The 16,047-nt window shown below is 35.4% G+C and overlaps 2 protein-coding genes across 2 annotated transcripts; one reads left to right on the plus strand and one right to left on the minus strand.

The window, feature by feature from the left end:
• Positions 1-824: 824 nt before the first annotated feature.
• Positions 825-3,104, minus strand: LOC139094787 (chymotrypsinogen A-like). The gene is made up of 5 exons (XM_070645964.1): positions 2,407-3,104; positions 2,127-2,349; positions 1,381-1,642; positions 1,126-1,307; positions 825-1,065 (listed from the first exon to the last, which is right to left on the minus strand). Exons 1-5 carry the CDS (start codon positions 2,870-2,872, stop codon positions 849-851), a joined length of 1,350 nt encoding a protein of 449 aa, XP_070502065.1. The 5' UTR covers positions 2,873-3,104; the 3' UTR covers positions 825-848.
• Positions 3,105-6,130: 3,026 nt separating this feature from the next.
• On the plus strand, positions 6,131-14,326 carry LOC139094789 (collagen alpha-1(IX) chain-like). Its single transcript, XM_070645966.1, has 17 exons — positions 6,131-6,394; positions 7,543-7,961; positions 10,880-11,071; positions 11,135-11,146; positions 11,209-11,280; positions 11,344-11,553; positions 11,865-11,921; positions 12,262-12,361; positions 12,433-12,529; positions 12,590-12,605; positions 12,668-12,799; positions 12,866-12,879; positions 12,944-12,983; positions 13,041-13,065; positions 13,222-13,248; positions 13,528-13,586; positions 14,276-14,326. The coding sequence occupies exons 1-17, from the start codon at positions 6,322-6,324 to the stop codon at positions 14,324-14,326; spliced, it is 1,596 nt and encodes a 531-aa protein (XP_070502067.1). The 5' UTR covers positions 6,131-6,321.
• Positions 14,327-16,047: the final 1,721 nt, after the last annotated feature.

Below are 16,047 nucleotides of genomic sequence, written 5' to 3' on the forward strand. Positions count from 1 at the left end.
TGAAGTACTTTTTGGGATTTCTACTGGTAGTCTTTGTAATTCTTACTGTTAAGAAACTTACAGACCTTTTATTCAAGCTATAATATGCTTATATTACTGGCCCGAACTATACGACATAGCAGATTTAAATTTATGACCTTGAAAATGGGCCGATATCAGCCGTTAGAGTACCATCACGTTTTGGAGTCAAAGAGACGATGTAGCGGAGCAGGTAGCGGCGCCATGTAGTCTTTATTGTTCCGCTCGGGTCAAAGTCTTCATTTGTAAACACGTTAATTATCAAGAAGAATACTTCCTATATTTATGAACAAATTTTATATATTCGCTTTTTAGTATAACCAATTGTAAGCCTATAAGTCAAATCATCTAGTCTAAATCTTAATAAGCTAAACATTTGCAGAAAAGTCATGGACTGGTAAAAATTGGGATCCGCAGATGGTTTTCTACCAGAAGTGGTCTTTAAATGCTCATCGTTTGTATCGCTCGGGTTAGATATGTTGTTTCCAGCCTATCCTAAGGAAAACCGAACAATCTTCTCTAAAATAACTAAACAATGCTATGCTATACTCTTTACTTTTGTTTTTCGTCTCACTTTGTGGTTAGTAATTGCTAAAATTCCATAAGCATTTCATAGCATTTCAAATAAATTTGGCAGCACACTAAGTGACGCGGTACACGGGTTGCTCACCACTGCTTTTGTCTTTAGAGTCTAGTATGTCATAAATCATTCAGATTTGAAGCGATATATATGCATGCGATTTACTGTGTAAGCCTGTGAATCAAAATCTGAAATCACTGCTATAAATGAATCCTAAAAGATCCAATTTCTGCATTCCTTGATAAAATAATCAATTTTTATTCATAATTTTTCTAATCCAATCACGATAATAATAAACATTTGTGTAAATTGATGGACTGTTAAAGCTGCAATCACCGTTCGCAAAAGACACCACTCCTAACACTGTATATAGTTTATAGATGTCAGAAATCAAAGTTACGTTGAAGTTTTCTGGGAACGTTTCATAAATATCTCTGAATTGAAGTGGACTTCCGGAGTCACCAAAGCTATAACGAAATATTGTCATGAAATAATCAATAAATAGGATTGAAAGTCATTAAACTTACCAAGAATCAGGATAGTATCTCTCCTTAGCAAAGTTCTTAGCAACACTTCTAATACATATTTGACTCTCATGTATGCCATTAGGTAAATATGGATTGGATGCATAAAACCTGCCACAATCTTCATTTGATAGAGAAGTGACCATCACTTCCAGCAGAGTGTTTTTAGGAATCCGATCTTCTGTCTGAAAATGGATAAAGATCAATGTTTAAGATGATAAATGCTGCTTGTCTGTCAACAATTATAATAAAACTCACTTGTCCATATCCAGCCACAGTCCATGTATCAAATCTTCCCGAGCTTTTACTTTGATCTAAATCAGCTATGCATGCTGGAGTTACAAATCGACTAAATATAATCTCTCCTAAAGTTTTGATCAGCCCAATATCATTGTATAGATACCGTGAGTCATAATTTGGATGTGAGAAGAATCTCTCAATTTCAAGATTTTGTGCATTTTCGTTGTCAAGTTGGGTGAGGAGGTAACGATCTCCAACACGAACGGAATCTGATTGAATTCTGTGAATTGGAAACAAATGTTATAATTTTTGGAGTTATCAAGGTTTAAGAAGGGCTTGAAGTTGACTCGATTATGATATGCAGTTCCTCAAAGGCACACCGTGTTCGCTAGGGTATCGCAGCGACGCCTTGACTCATTTTTATGACGGAAACAATGATTTGCCGTATTGTGGTGCTCGGTATCGAGTCGACTTCGAGTTCAGGTGCCGGTTTCTCCGGTGGTGGCACAGTGAGGTTAGATTCTCCGATGGCACAATGGAATTCTGGGATGACAAATTGCTCCGTATCACAGTACTTATCCCTTACACATTATATACAGTTTCTACGGCATCATGGTACCATTGGTATAGGAAAGATACCATACCAGGTGTAGCATTGTCCAGTCTTAGTGATGTACCTACACCGTACCATACAACCACCGGAGAATACAGAGCACCTAATCCACAAAATACTATTTAACCCTCAAAACCACTCTTAGCCTTACCCATCATAATATCTACAATGTGCAGCTGTAACAATAAACCTTTCAGTGACAATAGATCCAGCACATCTGTAAATTATTGATTTATCATTTTTTGTCCAACCTATAGCTGCCATATTTGGACGATCACCTTTGAATATAGTTGTTACATCTTGGCTAAAAGGTGGTGTCAGTGTACTTTTGGGACATTGGAACTTGCTGTTGCCAGCTGTAAAGTCTTGTGTTTCTGGAATATCAAGTCAGTTAGATAAATGCAGTCAATAGATAAGCATAAGAGACGTACGTGCAATTTCATAGAATCTGTCAAGTTTCCTACAATTCTCACTATCATTAGCAATAACTCCACGACTGATGGCATTCGCAAAGTATTCAGGATTGATTGACTTCTCTCGATATTTTAGCAACTTAATTTGACAGGTTTCATAGTCAAAAATATCACCATTCTTATTTCTTTCAGTTATATTTGATGTAGTAATTGACACTCTATTTTGATATTGTTCCGGGCAGCAAATTAACGTGTCGTAGTGCTTCTTCTCATACTTGCATATTGTCAAAATGTTTAGTCTTTTACTGCGAAAACTCTCAAACTCATCTATGCAATCTGAGATCTTACGGCACTCTCCTAATGATCCAGTGCTTAATTCACATGATTCATCTTCTTCCAGTCCATTTAGGTATGACACTCTGCCTGCATTGTTGATTGTGATGAATGTCAGGATGATTATAGAAATTGATGACTTAAGCGACATTTTTTGTGGAATTTAAGTTAACTTGATGACATGAACAGCAATTGCTATGTTTAAGGCACAGAATATTCACTAATTATTGTTTAATATTTAACACAAAAAGCAGCAATATTCAACACGAGATCCGATCAATAACAAAGATATTTTAGCACTAAAACAGAATAAAAAGTCGGCATTCTACTTAGCACATCAGCCGAACACTAAACATTGTGTTTATTTATACCTGTTAGTACGGTATTTTACTTAATAATCATTTATTCCGGTTTTAAAATATTGTTGTTTTCTTGAATGAGTCAATACGTAGAATTTGGTCGTTATTACGATGGGGAATTCTCGCTGATTCTTTTTATTTACACTTCGCTGGAACTGGATTTTTGACTATTTCAATTTCTTTGTTATGACGAGATTATTTTGGTTGTGTTGAGGTGATGCAGTGTTGTATAACATTTTTCTGCTACGGCACACCTTGATCGTAAGTCGCTCGATCACAATCGGTTCATGGTATTTCTGAAGATTCTTGGCTTATGTACCGCGACACATAATTTTGACAACACTGAAATAATATAGAACAAGAAGTAAGAATCAGAATGTTGAGAAATTTTTGAGGGGAATCACCTTAATTCAAAAGTAATTCTTGATTCATGTTAGATCATGATGATGATGATCATGATTCCTTTAGGACCATTCTTTTATTACGTCACAGACTCGAGTCACACAAATGAAGAAGGCTTCACAACGAGACTTGACTAAAGCTCTTTTGTTAACATCCTATAGAAGCCGCCTATTTTGGGCGTACGTTTAGCTGCCGAATTTGGGCTACTTCCATTTGGTTTAAAAAAGAGATTTAGAAGAGCCTTCTTCATTTGTGATGATCGGGAGGATAATGAACTTTTAAGCGCATTTTAGGAAAAATGGCAGCTAAATAGTTATTGTACGGTCATATAGTATTCAATCTTGTAATAATTCAATAATAAATGACTTTAATTTCGTTAATATTTTATTATTAAACATACCTGAAGTTGGCTACATAATGAGTAAATTTTACTCAATGAAAATTTTACTGAAAATTTTAAAATTTTTCAAAACCGTTAAAAATTTAAATTGCACAAAACTAATTGAATTAATCAATTTTTGATGGTTGGTACAAAAATGCGCTTAAGTCAAGTGATAGAACTCAGAATTTCTTGGTCGAGTTTGCTGTGTACATATTTATCTTATATATCTTAAGATATTACGTAGTCAATAATAAAAATTGACTCGAGACTTAAATATATCACAAATTATTATCGACTATTCAGACATCAAGTCTATCAAAATCATCACACACATAGCCTTACCATGACCATATCACTCTCCATACTCAAAAAATCCAATATCCAATCCAATTACCAATTCAAATCATCAAAAATTAATAAGACAAAGCTTAAAATCTTCACACAGCTCACATACACATAACATGATTATCAATTATGTAGGTCAGCATCATAAATTTTTCAGCATCTGAACGAATACAAAAATCGAGCAACATGTTGCATGAAATGAAAAAAAAAAGTGTCTGATACAGGCACAGATCTCTCAATTCTCATCATCAAATTTTTATAATTTTATATTTTATTTTTTGCATGCATACACAGACATACTGGATGAAGTTCCCATCTGATATGAATTTATAAAAAAAAAGATATTAAATAATAAAATAGAAGAACATTTGCTCGCCATTATAATTTTTGGAACTGTATTTTGGGTGATGATCTGTCCTCATACATTCATCGACAATTTTTTGTTTCATGATTTTTAAGCAATTCGTTTTTAAATAACATTTGAGATTAATTAAAATAAAAGCCAGATAATTAAAAATGGATATGATTGTTTTGTATCAACTTGAGCATCATCAACAACAATGTAGATAGGTCAAAAAGACTATAGTCATACTCAAGTCTTTATGTTTCGTGTACTGAAAATATTGAGAGTCGCTGATGTAATATTACTTGATTTACTACTTTTGTGGACTTCATATTATGTGTGATCATCATATTAATTACTTACTATGTTCCACAACTGACTTTTCATTTGACTTCATTACTGGTTCTGACACCTTGTTTGTATAAATTCTCTGTCCGCAGTTAAGCTAACATTATTTCATCACTGCATTAGTAAGAATGATCCGAAACTAGAAGGCATCGACGACATTTGTGCAAAATATTTATGTATTTTCAATTTTCTGAAATATCCGCGGTATTTATTGGTATTTATCTGTATGAAATTTGACGGTTTTACTTTCAAGGTTCTGAGAAATAAAGATGCCGAAGTCTGAGAGCGATTCTTTCTCGTGGTATTCCCTATTACCACTAAATGCACTACTTGGATCAGAGCTCTGTACCGGGATATGGACTAAGAAAAATAGATTAAATGCTAATCTAAACAACTCTGCCTGAAGTATAGCAGCACCATAGTCAGGATAGGAATGGTATGGTTTACCATCTCCGAACTTAACTAGTACAAAGAAAGCAACATAATGCTCTGTCTGGTTCAGTGATGCAATCTGTGTGCAGCCAAAACATTTTGGAAATTCCATGAACCATACAGCGTTTGCGATTTCGGTAGACGCTTACCACCTCTAAGCTATTGAATATAATTAATCTTAGTGTAAGACTGGAATACACAACGTTGTCACTTAGGACCATTACGTCGTCGTATTAATGGTATTTTGTATGCCGTATTTTGCCGATCGGATTAGATTTACTGTGAAGAAGTTGAAATCAATACATAGTTTCTTTGATTTTGTCGAGATTCCAAAATTGCGACAATTCAGCACTTGCCATAAAAACTCAACAATTTTAAAAATTGCATGAAATTTTAAATATTTTTTTGATTATTTTTTAAGCACCAAAATATTCAATTGTTATAAATAATAAAATGCATGACCATACACCATCACACTAGCATTCTATACCATGAATCAATTCTCAAAAAAATTCCATTGCTCTTTTTTTTGCCAACATATGGTTTTCACATTTCCATTCTGATAAATAAATCATAATCTTTTCTCCTATTTAAAATATGTCGACATTGTATAATGTCCATGTATGTCTGTCTCATATCATATGCTTGATTCAATGCTTAATTCTATTTTTATATATATATATCTCCATAAATGTGTTTAACAGACAGCCATTTAGCATTGAAAATATTTTTGGTTATTAGAACGCTAATCTCTTTAAAAAGCATCTCAATTGTCGTGTAGTTTCCGTGCTGTCCACTTCAGTCTCATCGTCGATAGAACGCAAAAAATATAAAAAATATTTTTAAAGCAGCTTAAATCCTTTTGAAATTGTGAAGTGAATGTGCTGAACAAAAAAAGAGATGTGAATGAATAAAAAGTTTGTGAAGCAGCAGCAGATATAAAAAAAGGAATTGAAAAGAAAAATTGTGAAATAAAACTTGTTGAAGAGATGAAAAAGGGAAAAATCATGAAAATTGAGTTGCTAATTCTCTTAGTAGTGCTTGTTAATATTTCTACTGGACGTAAGCATACTTTTGCATTTTTATGTTCGGTGGGGTGTCCATAGGATATTTTTGATGGCATTTAATGTAAAGTTAGGAGCTTTAAAGGTGGACAAAGAAGCTTTTTAGAGTCTGGTGCATGGGACCATCGGAATTGTTCGTCGGAATTATCAAATTACTTAATTTACAATCCACCTGCTTTTATAGTCGACCATATGTCTAGATAAGTCGAAGTGGCTCGGTTGCGGAATAGTTTAGAACGTCCTTATAACACAACCGATCTACGATGATGGGTTCAAGACTCCTCTTGATTTTTCACATGCCATCGAATCATATGAAGTGGAAACGCGGCTCGCAGCTTTCCTTTAGGGCTTAACAGTAATGTCATCAAAGAAGTGGTTTGGATTCCACTATAAACTTTAGCTCTAGGTTTGAGCAGAGATTCGAATTCATCGAATACTATCAATGCCATGAAACCATATAATGCACCATACCTTATGCTCTGAATAGCTAATGTTTATTTTTCTAGTTAGATCCAAACATCGAAGTCGACTTTAATTTTCATATTGAGTCGAGTCAACTTTTCCATTCAATATCCGAGTCCACTTCGAGTTCTGGTTATAAGCTTGACAATCTATGACAAGTAATGCAAATGCCAGATTTATAAATGAAAATACTGATGAAAAATCATAGTTAGTTCTACTCGAGAAGTCGCAACAGTTAAATTGATGAATACGAACAATGCAGCAAACTTAAAAATAGACAGCCAGAAGGAACAAGCAACAAAAGAGAGAAAAAAGTGTCTTCGCCGGTGTGATACTGACGTGTACCAGGATTCTACTGAATTTATCAAGTATCCCCAACCTGGAGACAATAATTTCTATCTTTTTATGCATCATATGCCTTTCCTGACATAGAATCCATACATAGCCCATATGAACCATACAGAGCTTCGACGTGCAGCCTAGGTTGCTACAAAATTCCTTCCATCTGATTCTATTGCTGTCCAAATCATAAAATTTGTACATATTCTCAATCCGAAGCACCTCATAGCTTCTAAAAAGAGCCTTATGCCACCCATGCAAACATATAGACACCCCACAAAACTTCAATTCTCGCTTACTTTTCGCGAGAAAATTCACTTATATCAAATTTAAAATTTTTTCTAGAGCAAAATTATGTAAATGATCCCTGCGGGCAATGGAAAGTAGATAGTCACGATGCAGACTTGGGAACATGGGATATCATTCGAGACTTTCAATTGGATAATTATGAGATGCATCATGAGACAATAACACAAATTGTCGGTAGCAATGATTATCAGACAGCATATCGTGTTGAACGTGAAAGCAACTTGACGATGTTAGCACAAGAAGCATTTCCATTGGGAACTCCATTCCAATTCTCATTCGAGTGTACTTATCGACAGCGACAGCAACAGGCAAATTCATGGCATATGTTTCATCTGACTAATCAATATCAAGAGTCACAATTGACCGTTACAATGAATCCTGATCGTCAAACATTAGCCTTGTCATTGCCCGCATCTGATGGTGAACTGCAAACTGTTGAATTTCGTCATTCGAGTGTAAGTGGATATAAAGAAGAGAATGAAAAGATTTTTTATGGGTGCTTAAATTTATATATTTTTTGTGTGCTGGTGATGGATAGATGAGGAATAAGTGTGGGAAGTGAATTGAGTTGTGAAAGTTTGTGAGCGCGTTTTTCGGAACTAAATGGAAATTTGTGAATAATATGGAAAGTTTCGACTTGAATAACGCTATTCGGTTAATTGATCTAAAATTTGACATTAGGCCAGCGTGACTCTGGCATGGTTCCTTAATTAAACAGAATCTAGTACCATGCCAGAGTCATGTTGGTCGGGGTCGAAGTTATGATCGAATAGCCGCTTTTTATGCTTTTTGCATGAGATTTTGAGGTTAAAATTTGATAGTCGCTTAGCAACCATTAAGTTATGGAAGTCATACTGACCGTAAATTTTAAACAAAGCGGTATCTGGTTGACAATGACAGCCACTTGCGAGTGATTTGAATGCTGCTTGGATCATAAAGAAACTATGCTGACTGTATATTTAGAATTAAGCAGCGTCTAAGTTACTGGCGTCGAAAAGCGAACGCCTACTTGGTTTATGTTATTAGTTAGCCATGTGACCACAATTAAGTATGTTCTGATACGATAATAAATGGTCGCTTCTGATTCCAACTAAACCGTTCGCTTGGTTTCCTATGAACGATATTCCAACGTGCTGGTCGGTATGAACGAAATTTGTAAATTGATCAATCGTGTTTAGGGATCGTCTACTTATTACGTTCAGGAGTGGGGTTCAACTTAAATACTTACTTTGCTGGCCGTTCAGATGACGCCTATAATAGCTGAACCATGGCTTCCGCCTGCTAATCCATTGTTCAAAGTTCCTTATTTTGTAACGTAAAAAGTCAAAGGGTGGCTGTCTTTCAGCAACTTTTGATCTAGTTTTAAGATCCTGCTTAGTATTGCACAAACCAGTATTGACAGGACTCCAATGTGGAAGAGTTTCCACTTTTATTGCGAGGCGATTTCTAGTGGGACACCGCCTTTTTGGATTTTTGGAGTCCGGACTCCCAAAGTCCTGCCAACTCTGGTTTAAATTATCTAGAATCACACATAAACGCACTAAAAAGTCACCCACCGATGCACCCCAAACTCAATCCAACTTATCTTTTGTTCTGTAAAAAATTAAAAATTAATTCATGATGAACACTTAACAGTAACAACAGCGAAAAGCAGCAAACAGTAAAAAAAAACTTTGTTGAAGTGATTTTAAACTAAATTATAAAAGTTTTTACTTGCTATTTGTTACTTCTCACAATTCCTTCCTTTTTTTCTTCTGTTTGTTTAAAGTTCTTATTCTTCCTTTTTTTCGAGAATTTTATTTTCTCACAGTTTAAGAAGTATTGTTTGGGAAAATTCTCCTTCCTATGCTATATTTATTCTTAGTCTGAGTGAGGATGTAAGGAGGAGGATAAGAAAAACAGGAAAATGAAAAGTTTTATTGAGTTTCTGTGCTGTTGATATTTAATAATATGAAAAATAATTGGTTTTGTGATTCAATTTTAATTTTATAAAGTTAAATTAATGTTGCAATAAAGTTCCTTTTTCTGCTTCATTGGAGATGGGAATGGGGACACATGGGCTTATTTCTATCAGCCTTAAAGACATACTTACTTACTAACTACGCTACCCATCCAGACCAAATGTGATCCATAGCCTTCCTCAGATGTCGCCTAAAGCTGTTTCTATCGCCGGCTTCCGTCTGTCAATTGCCAATACCAAATGCAATGCTGTCTCTATCGATAGCTTTCTAATATACATAAGACCTACCAAATTGGCTACAGCTTGTCAATTGACATATTTTCAAGTGGGTAAAAATAAGTTATAACTAGATAAAGGCATGATAATGTCCAGTTGTAACGTTTTTTTGTCGATTCGGGATGTAATCGACACTAATCCTGAAAAGTACACTGCGTAGAAAAAGCAGAAAATCTGGTACCAGGCTAGGATTTCAATCCGGCCTGAGTAAAAAACCGGATTTTCTGCCATTTCTATACCGTGTGCTTTTCGAGAATCTTCATGGACTCATCGAAGGCACAATATACAGTCTGTTTGAGACACTTTAGGAAGAAACTTGGAAGAAACACGGCAATAGTATTCACTGAATCTCGAACAGATTGCCTTATGTCGCTTTCTTTGGACAAGTTGCTTTCGGATATGGTAGGTTGTACATCTTACCATCACTAGCCTGACCAGTCTTCAAACGACTTTCTTTGTCATTTATCACAGCACAAAGTTCGGTCACCATCAGTGTATTTAGCTTTATCAGGGTATGTCACGAAATGCTGTACACTTGATTCTTGGCTAGTTTCAGTAGACTTTGATCCCGATTCCTTTCCAATCTTTGTGCAGCCTAATTTTCAGAAAAAGCCATAAACATCACGCCGCATATCACGAAGTTCGCATCATAACAAAGTTCTATTGATAAAAGCCATTGATCTTAACTCAAATTCTCATCGTGTTGCCTTTCATGATTTCATTTAATTGGTTCCTGATCAAGAATATGAATTGAAAACTCACAAGAAGCCAGTTTATAAATTAATCGGGTTTAATTTCGTAGTTGACTCGATTCTTTATTCACAAATTATTCATAGCAACCAAGAAAACTCAAATTTTCTGAATTTTTCCATTTAATCCTCAATTTTCTTATCAATCTCCACCAATCCTCAAAAACATACAAACATTACATCACATCTTCTCTTTTCATCACCATAATTCACACCAAGCGATTAATAACAGCACTAACAAGAAGAAGTTTCTCTTAAATGTCAACTTGACTTGTGTTTAATGTTTTTTGTCATTCAAAGACACATGTGGATAGAATTATGATTAATTGTTCCTTCACATTCTACATTTTTATCATCTGCAATACATAAATATTTATATCCATTTCAGCTGTTTGACGATCGTTGGCATAAAATTATGCTTGGCGTGACAGACAATCGTGCTAAATTATGGGTTGACTGTAAGCCAGTGCAGAGTGTCAGTGGACAAATTGAGAGTCCGTTACGTCAACGTGGACAATATGACATTAACAATGGATACTTATCGATTGCACAAATTGTCGACAATCACAGGAATTATGAAGTAAAATGTTATGTCATGTGAAGCTTCATGCTGATTAATTCTTTATTTTTTCTATTTCCACAGACGGCACCGCCTGTAAGGATGAAATATGATGGCTTTTTTTCCAACATGCCTCTTAACTTTATCTCATTTATTAGATCGACCTCCAATGGCTTGCCATGACTTGTGACCCAGATCGTGCATTACGTCAGTCATGTGATGAGATTCCTGTAAGTTATGTGAGATGAAAAAAAGGCATTTCCATCAATATTGTCAATTTATTTTCATGACAGGGATATGATAGTGCTGGAGCGGAACCGGAATATGTTGAGGGACCATCCCCAAATACATGTCAAATTTGTCCACAAGGCCCACAGGGATTTAATGGCACACAGGTTAAGGAGATAATCGCTTTTGTCACTTTTGCAATTTTTTCTCACATTTCCTTTCCTTTTTTTGTTTTGTGCTGCTTGTTTTGGACTTTAAATAATGCAGGTGAACGTGTAAGATTTGTTATTTCCTTAAACTTTTTTATTGTTCCTTTATACTTTTTATTTTTCATTTTTTTTTCATAAAAACCAATCGAATTGACAATTTATTTCTTATCGGATTGTTCTGGACCCAAGGGTAATAAATGTGCAAAGTGAAAAAGTTTAATTCGATTTCATCAATTTTTTCTTTATTTTTTTCATACCTGTCAAGGTGAGAGAGGCGAAAGGGAGTGAGAGGTTATGATGGAAGGTGAGAAATAATTCTTTTATTGACATTTGTGGAATGTTTGATGAATTTCTTGTTGAATTTAATAATTTAATAGAGACGGAATCAATGGACTGCCTGGATTGAAAGGAGAGAAGGAGAACGTGGTATTCAGGTGAGTCAAGGATAAGCACAAAAAGCATTACATGGTGTAGAAATGGCTAAAAAATCTGCCTCTAGGCCGATATGACTAGTTTTTGACCAGATTTCATTGAATCTAGTCTATCTGGTCAGTCAGGCTGACATGGAGTCGGATTATTGGAGATTTCTGTGATTTAAGTGAAATGTTGTCACCACGGCTACGGGTTGTTTTCGCCAAGTGGCTGCCACTTGGTTCTAAGTATACTGCCGCCTCGTCGCCGTGGTGGCAACATTTCAATATATGCCCATCGGAGAACCTTCTGGATAAGTTAACAATATATTGTTATATATTAATACGTTTAAAACATATTTAGGGCATTCCCGGAACACCTGGTACTCCTGGAACTGGAGGAACTGTAGTTCGTGGAGGTCAAAAAGGAGAAAAGGGTGAAGCTGGTTCAAGAGGACCACCAGGTAAGAAATAATTGTTTATAATAATAAACCAAAGGCATTATATAATTCTTGCTATTTTATGATACCTAAAGGTCCTCCTGGTGAAGTCGTTCATTCAGGTGTTGGTGGTGGAATTCAATATCTTGTTGGAGGTGTAAGAGGCCCTCAAGGAGAGCCAGGTACCGCTGGGTAAGTTCAACCTGATTATGGTAAATTTGAAGATATTCTTATTATTTTTTCACATTCCAGACCAAGAGGAGCACCTGTAAGTTTGATATAAATCTCCTAAATCTATGCTGAATATTTTAAATGCATGATCTTCCTTAGGGTGAACCTGGAATGAATGGTAGTCCAGGAAGAAGCGTGACTGACGATGAAATTAGGGATATTTGTTACAATGTTCTTCGCGAACAGTTAGTTGATTTGACTGCTAATTTACAAGGACCACAGGGAGCTCCGGTATGAGACTTAATTCCATTGAATTATTTTGAACGAAGAATTTAATGATTTTTTTGTAACAAATAGGGTCAACAAGGAAGGTAAGACTAGGCATAGAATTTCAGGCAATTATACAATTTTAATGAATATTTGTAAATTGTTCAGACCAGGAAAGCCAGGAAATTCCTTCTACCAGGACCTGAAGGTAATATTTAGCTTAATTTCCTTTAAAATTAAAATATTCAATGAAATTAAATTTCAGGAAGACAAGGTGAAAAGGGTGGCAGGTATGAAGCTTTACATGCTATTTAAAGAAACTTAATTAAATTAACAACATTTATTCATCCTAAAGAGGATATCAAGGAGTTCCCGGCATGCCAGGTGATGAATACAAATTAATAAATTAATACCATTAGTTTTAAATATTAATTTCTCTTCATTAGGCTTACCTGGAGTTAAAGGACATCAAGGTTAATTAGAGTTACTTAAAGGAACTGTTAAGGGAATTAAATTAGAATTTTTGATATTTAGGTAATCAAGGTGATCGTGGTGAGAGAGGTGATGTTAAAGGGTATGTATGCAGTATTATCAATAGTTCTGGAATAATACTTTCAATTAAGAAGCCAATGTGACACTCATGGCACTAGACTTGTGTCTATGTATTCTTCTTAAGGAACAAACTCAAGTCGTGTCGACTCAAATTGTATCAACTTCAAATTCTACTATTAATGACTCTTTTACATTTCCAGGAGACAAAGGAGAAGATGGTGAAGGCAGACCAGGCCCTCAAGGTCCACAAGGACCTCCTGTAAGTATCACATTCAATTCGTACATATTGAAATTTTGACACCACCGTGACAAGGAGGTTGTATACTTTGAGCTAGGGATTCTCAGAATTCCCGTTCCCGTGAAATTTCGGGAATCGGGAACGGGAACGGGAATGACCTTTCGGAACGGGAATATTCTGGTGAATTTTTTCCTTCAAATTTTTAAACTATTTTTGAGAAAAATTGATAAAATTTGAATAAATATTCAACAAATTGTGTATCTAGGTACATTTAAGTTTTAAATTATTAATTATAAGACATTTTTAATGGAAAAATTTTAAAATTTTGAAAATTTTAAGTAAAAAAAAGTTTGGTTAAAATGTTTTTTATAAGAAACGGGAATTCGGGAATATTCCCGTCAGATTTGGGAATTTTCCCGGGAAAATTCCTGTTTTTGGAAACCCCTACTTTGAGCCAAGTGACAGCCATTTGGTGCTAGGTTTAATGCCACTTTCTAGATGCTATGGAGTCAACATTTTAATATGTGCAGATCGGGAAGTCGACAAAATATAATCTAGCTCAATGGTGGACAAACTTAATTTTTCTACGGCACACCTTGGTGGAAAGCCAAGGATTAGCCGTGACACAAAGGTTGCCTACCTCTGTTCTAGCTAATGGTTTTGAAGATTCAAACTTAAAAACATAATTCAAATATATTTCAATTTTCTAGGGTCCACCTGAATTACGAACAAGGTCCAAGAGGATCTGCAAATTTAAATAATTAATGAACATTCTAAGCAAATGTCTCGCTTGGAACAGGCTACATTTGGTCGAGATCGTATAGTATGTATCTGAGCAATTTCCACAGCTTACAAATTAGGACATACGGTCGACTAATCGTAGCCGGTTCTACAAGGGGATGTAACCAAAATATCTGATTAATATTTCAAATTAACTAGGTGTGAATGGAGAACCTGGAAGAAATGGTGAAGTTGGTCCACGAGGGTAAGCTGCTCATCTCAATTCATTATTCTAATCATATTCTCATACATAATCAATTACAGACCACCTGGCACACCCGGTCAATGTCCAAATGATTGCTATCATGCAATGACTCAAGCAAACGCGCTCTACTATAATCGCGTTCAAGGAAACCAAAAAGGACCATAAACTGCTACAAAATTAAACTCTTATTGAGAGAAAATATCGAATTTGAAACTGATATATGAGAAAATAATGTGAAAAAAAACTCGAAGAAATAAAAAATTTGTTGCAAAAATTTTCCGACATGACTGGAAAAATGAAAAAAAAAGAGGAAAAAATTGAGTTTTTATTAAGTTGAAAATCTGATACAAATCTCATTATCTACTTTTTTACTATCTTATAATGATGATGTAGGTGTTTGAATGTTCCTTGTTGGGAAGTTTGTCAGATTTAGAGGGGTGTATTCAGTGGAGTAAACCCTGCTGATTATGGCCGTAATGAATGGCATCTTTAATTGCTTAGGTATGGGTCAATCTCAAGAATTGACTGGAAAGGCATTGGGGGTCACTCTGCATGAATACGTCACGCATTGGGGGCAATGTCCCCAACATACGTACTTACCAGATGACCGTACAGACCAACAACTGTGATTCCAAGCGTTCTTACTTAGATATCGCCTTAAAAGCTGATTTTATCGCAGGCTTTCGTATGCCAAAATGCCAATGTTAAATACAATGCTGCCTCTATCGACAGCTTCTTTCCAAGAGTTCTCTGGTGCAATACTCCAGCTATTGAGCAAAATTCATAAATGTACTTAAATTTACGAAGGAAGGTGCTGTGTGAAAATCCCAAAATCTTGCTAAAGCTTAGGTCTAACCCTTTCCGACAGAATTCTGCCAATTTTATAGGATTACTCCAACAACCCCAAACTCCCACAGCTCGTTCAACTCGAAAAAATTCCATCCCGAGTGACACAAATGAAGAAGACTCCTTAATAGCCAGAAGACCAGCATTGTGGCAGCATCCATTTAGTACATAAAAGAGCTTTGTCGGAGCCTTAAATGCTCCATGACAGACGAAAACCTCCGTGGCGGAGCCGTCTATCTCGGGGTTTTACTTTGTGACGAAAACCTTACGAAATTGAAGAATTCTGTCAGAAAGGTTGAACCTAACCTTTAGAAGGTTATTAGGATTTTTTTCACGAAACCCTTTTAAATTGATAAATTAGTTACTCAATAGGGGCAGCAGCATCAAAGAACTCACTTGGTACAAGCTGACTCAAAATGAAATTTTTAAAATTCATTCCAAGGACACAAAGCCTTCTTTATTAATACTAACGAGATACGTTCAATAATCCAAATTTTCCACATTTCATGCTTCCGTTTTTCATCGAAATGAGAAGCGATGAAGATGAAAATGAAATGAATTGGCCAGCAATGATCATACAGAACAACAACAGCACATATTTTATTTGATTTCGATGCTCTCAAAATGAGAAGTTTTTCCTTTTCTTCTTTC

This window comes from Chironomus tepperi, unplaced genomic scaffold (genome assembly GCF_022539635.2).
Source record: "Chironomus tepperi strain 1889 unplaced genomic scaffold, CSIRO-AGI_Ctep_v1 contig_355, whole genome shotgun sequence".
NCBI classification, from domain to species: Eukaryota; Metazoa; Arthropoda; class Insecta; order Diptera; family Chironomidae; genus Chironomus; species Chironomus tepperi.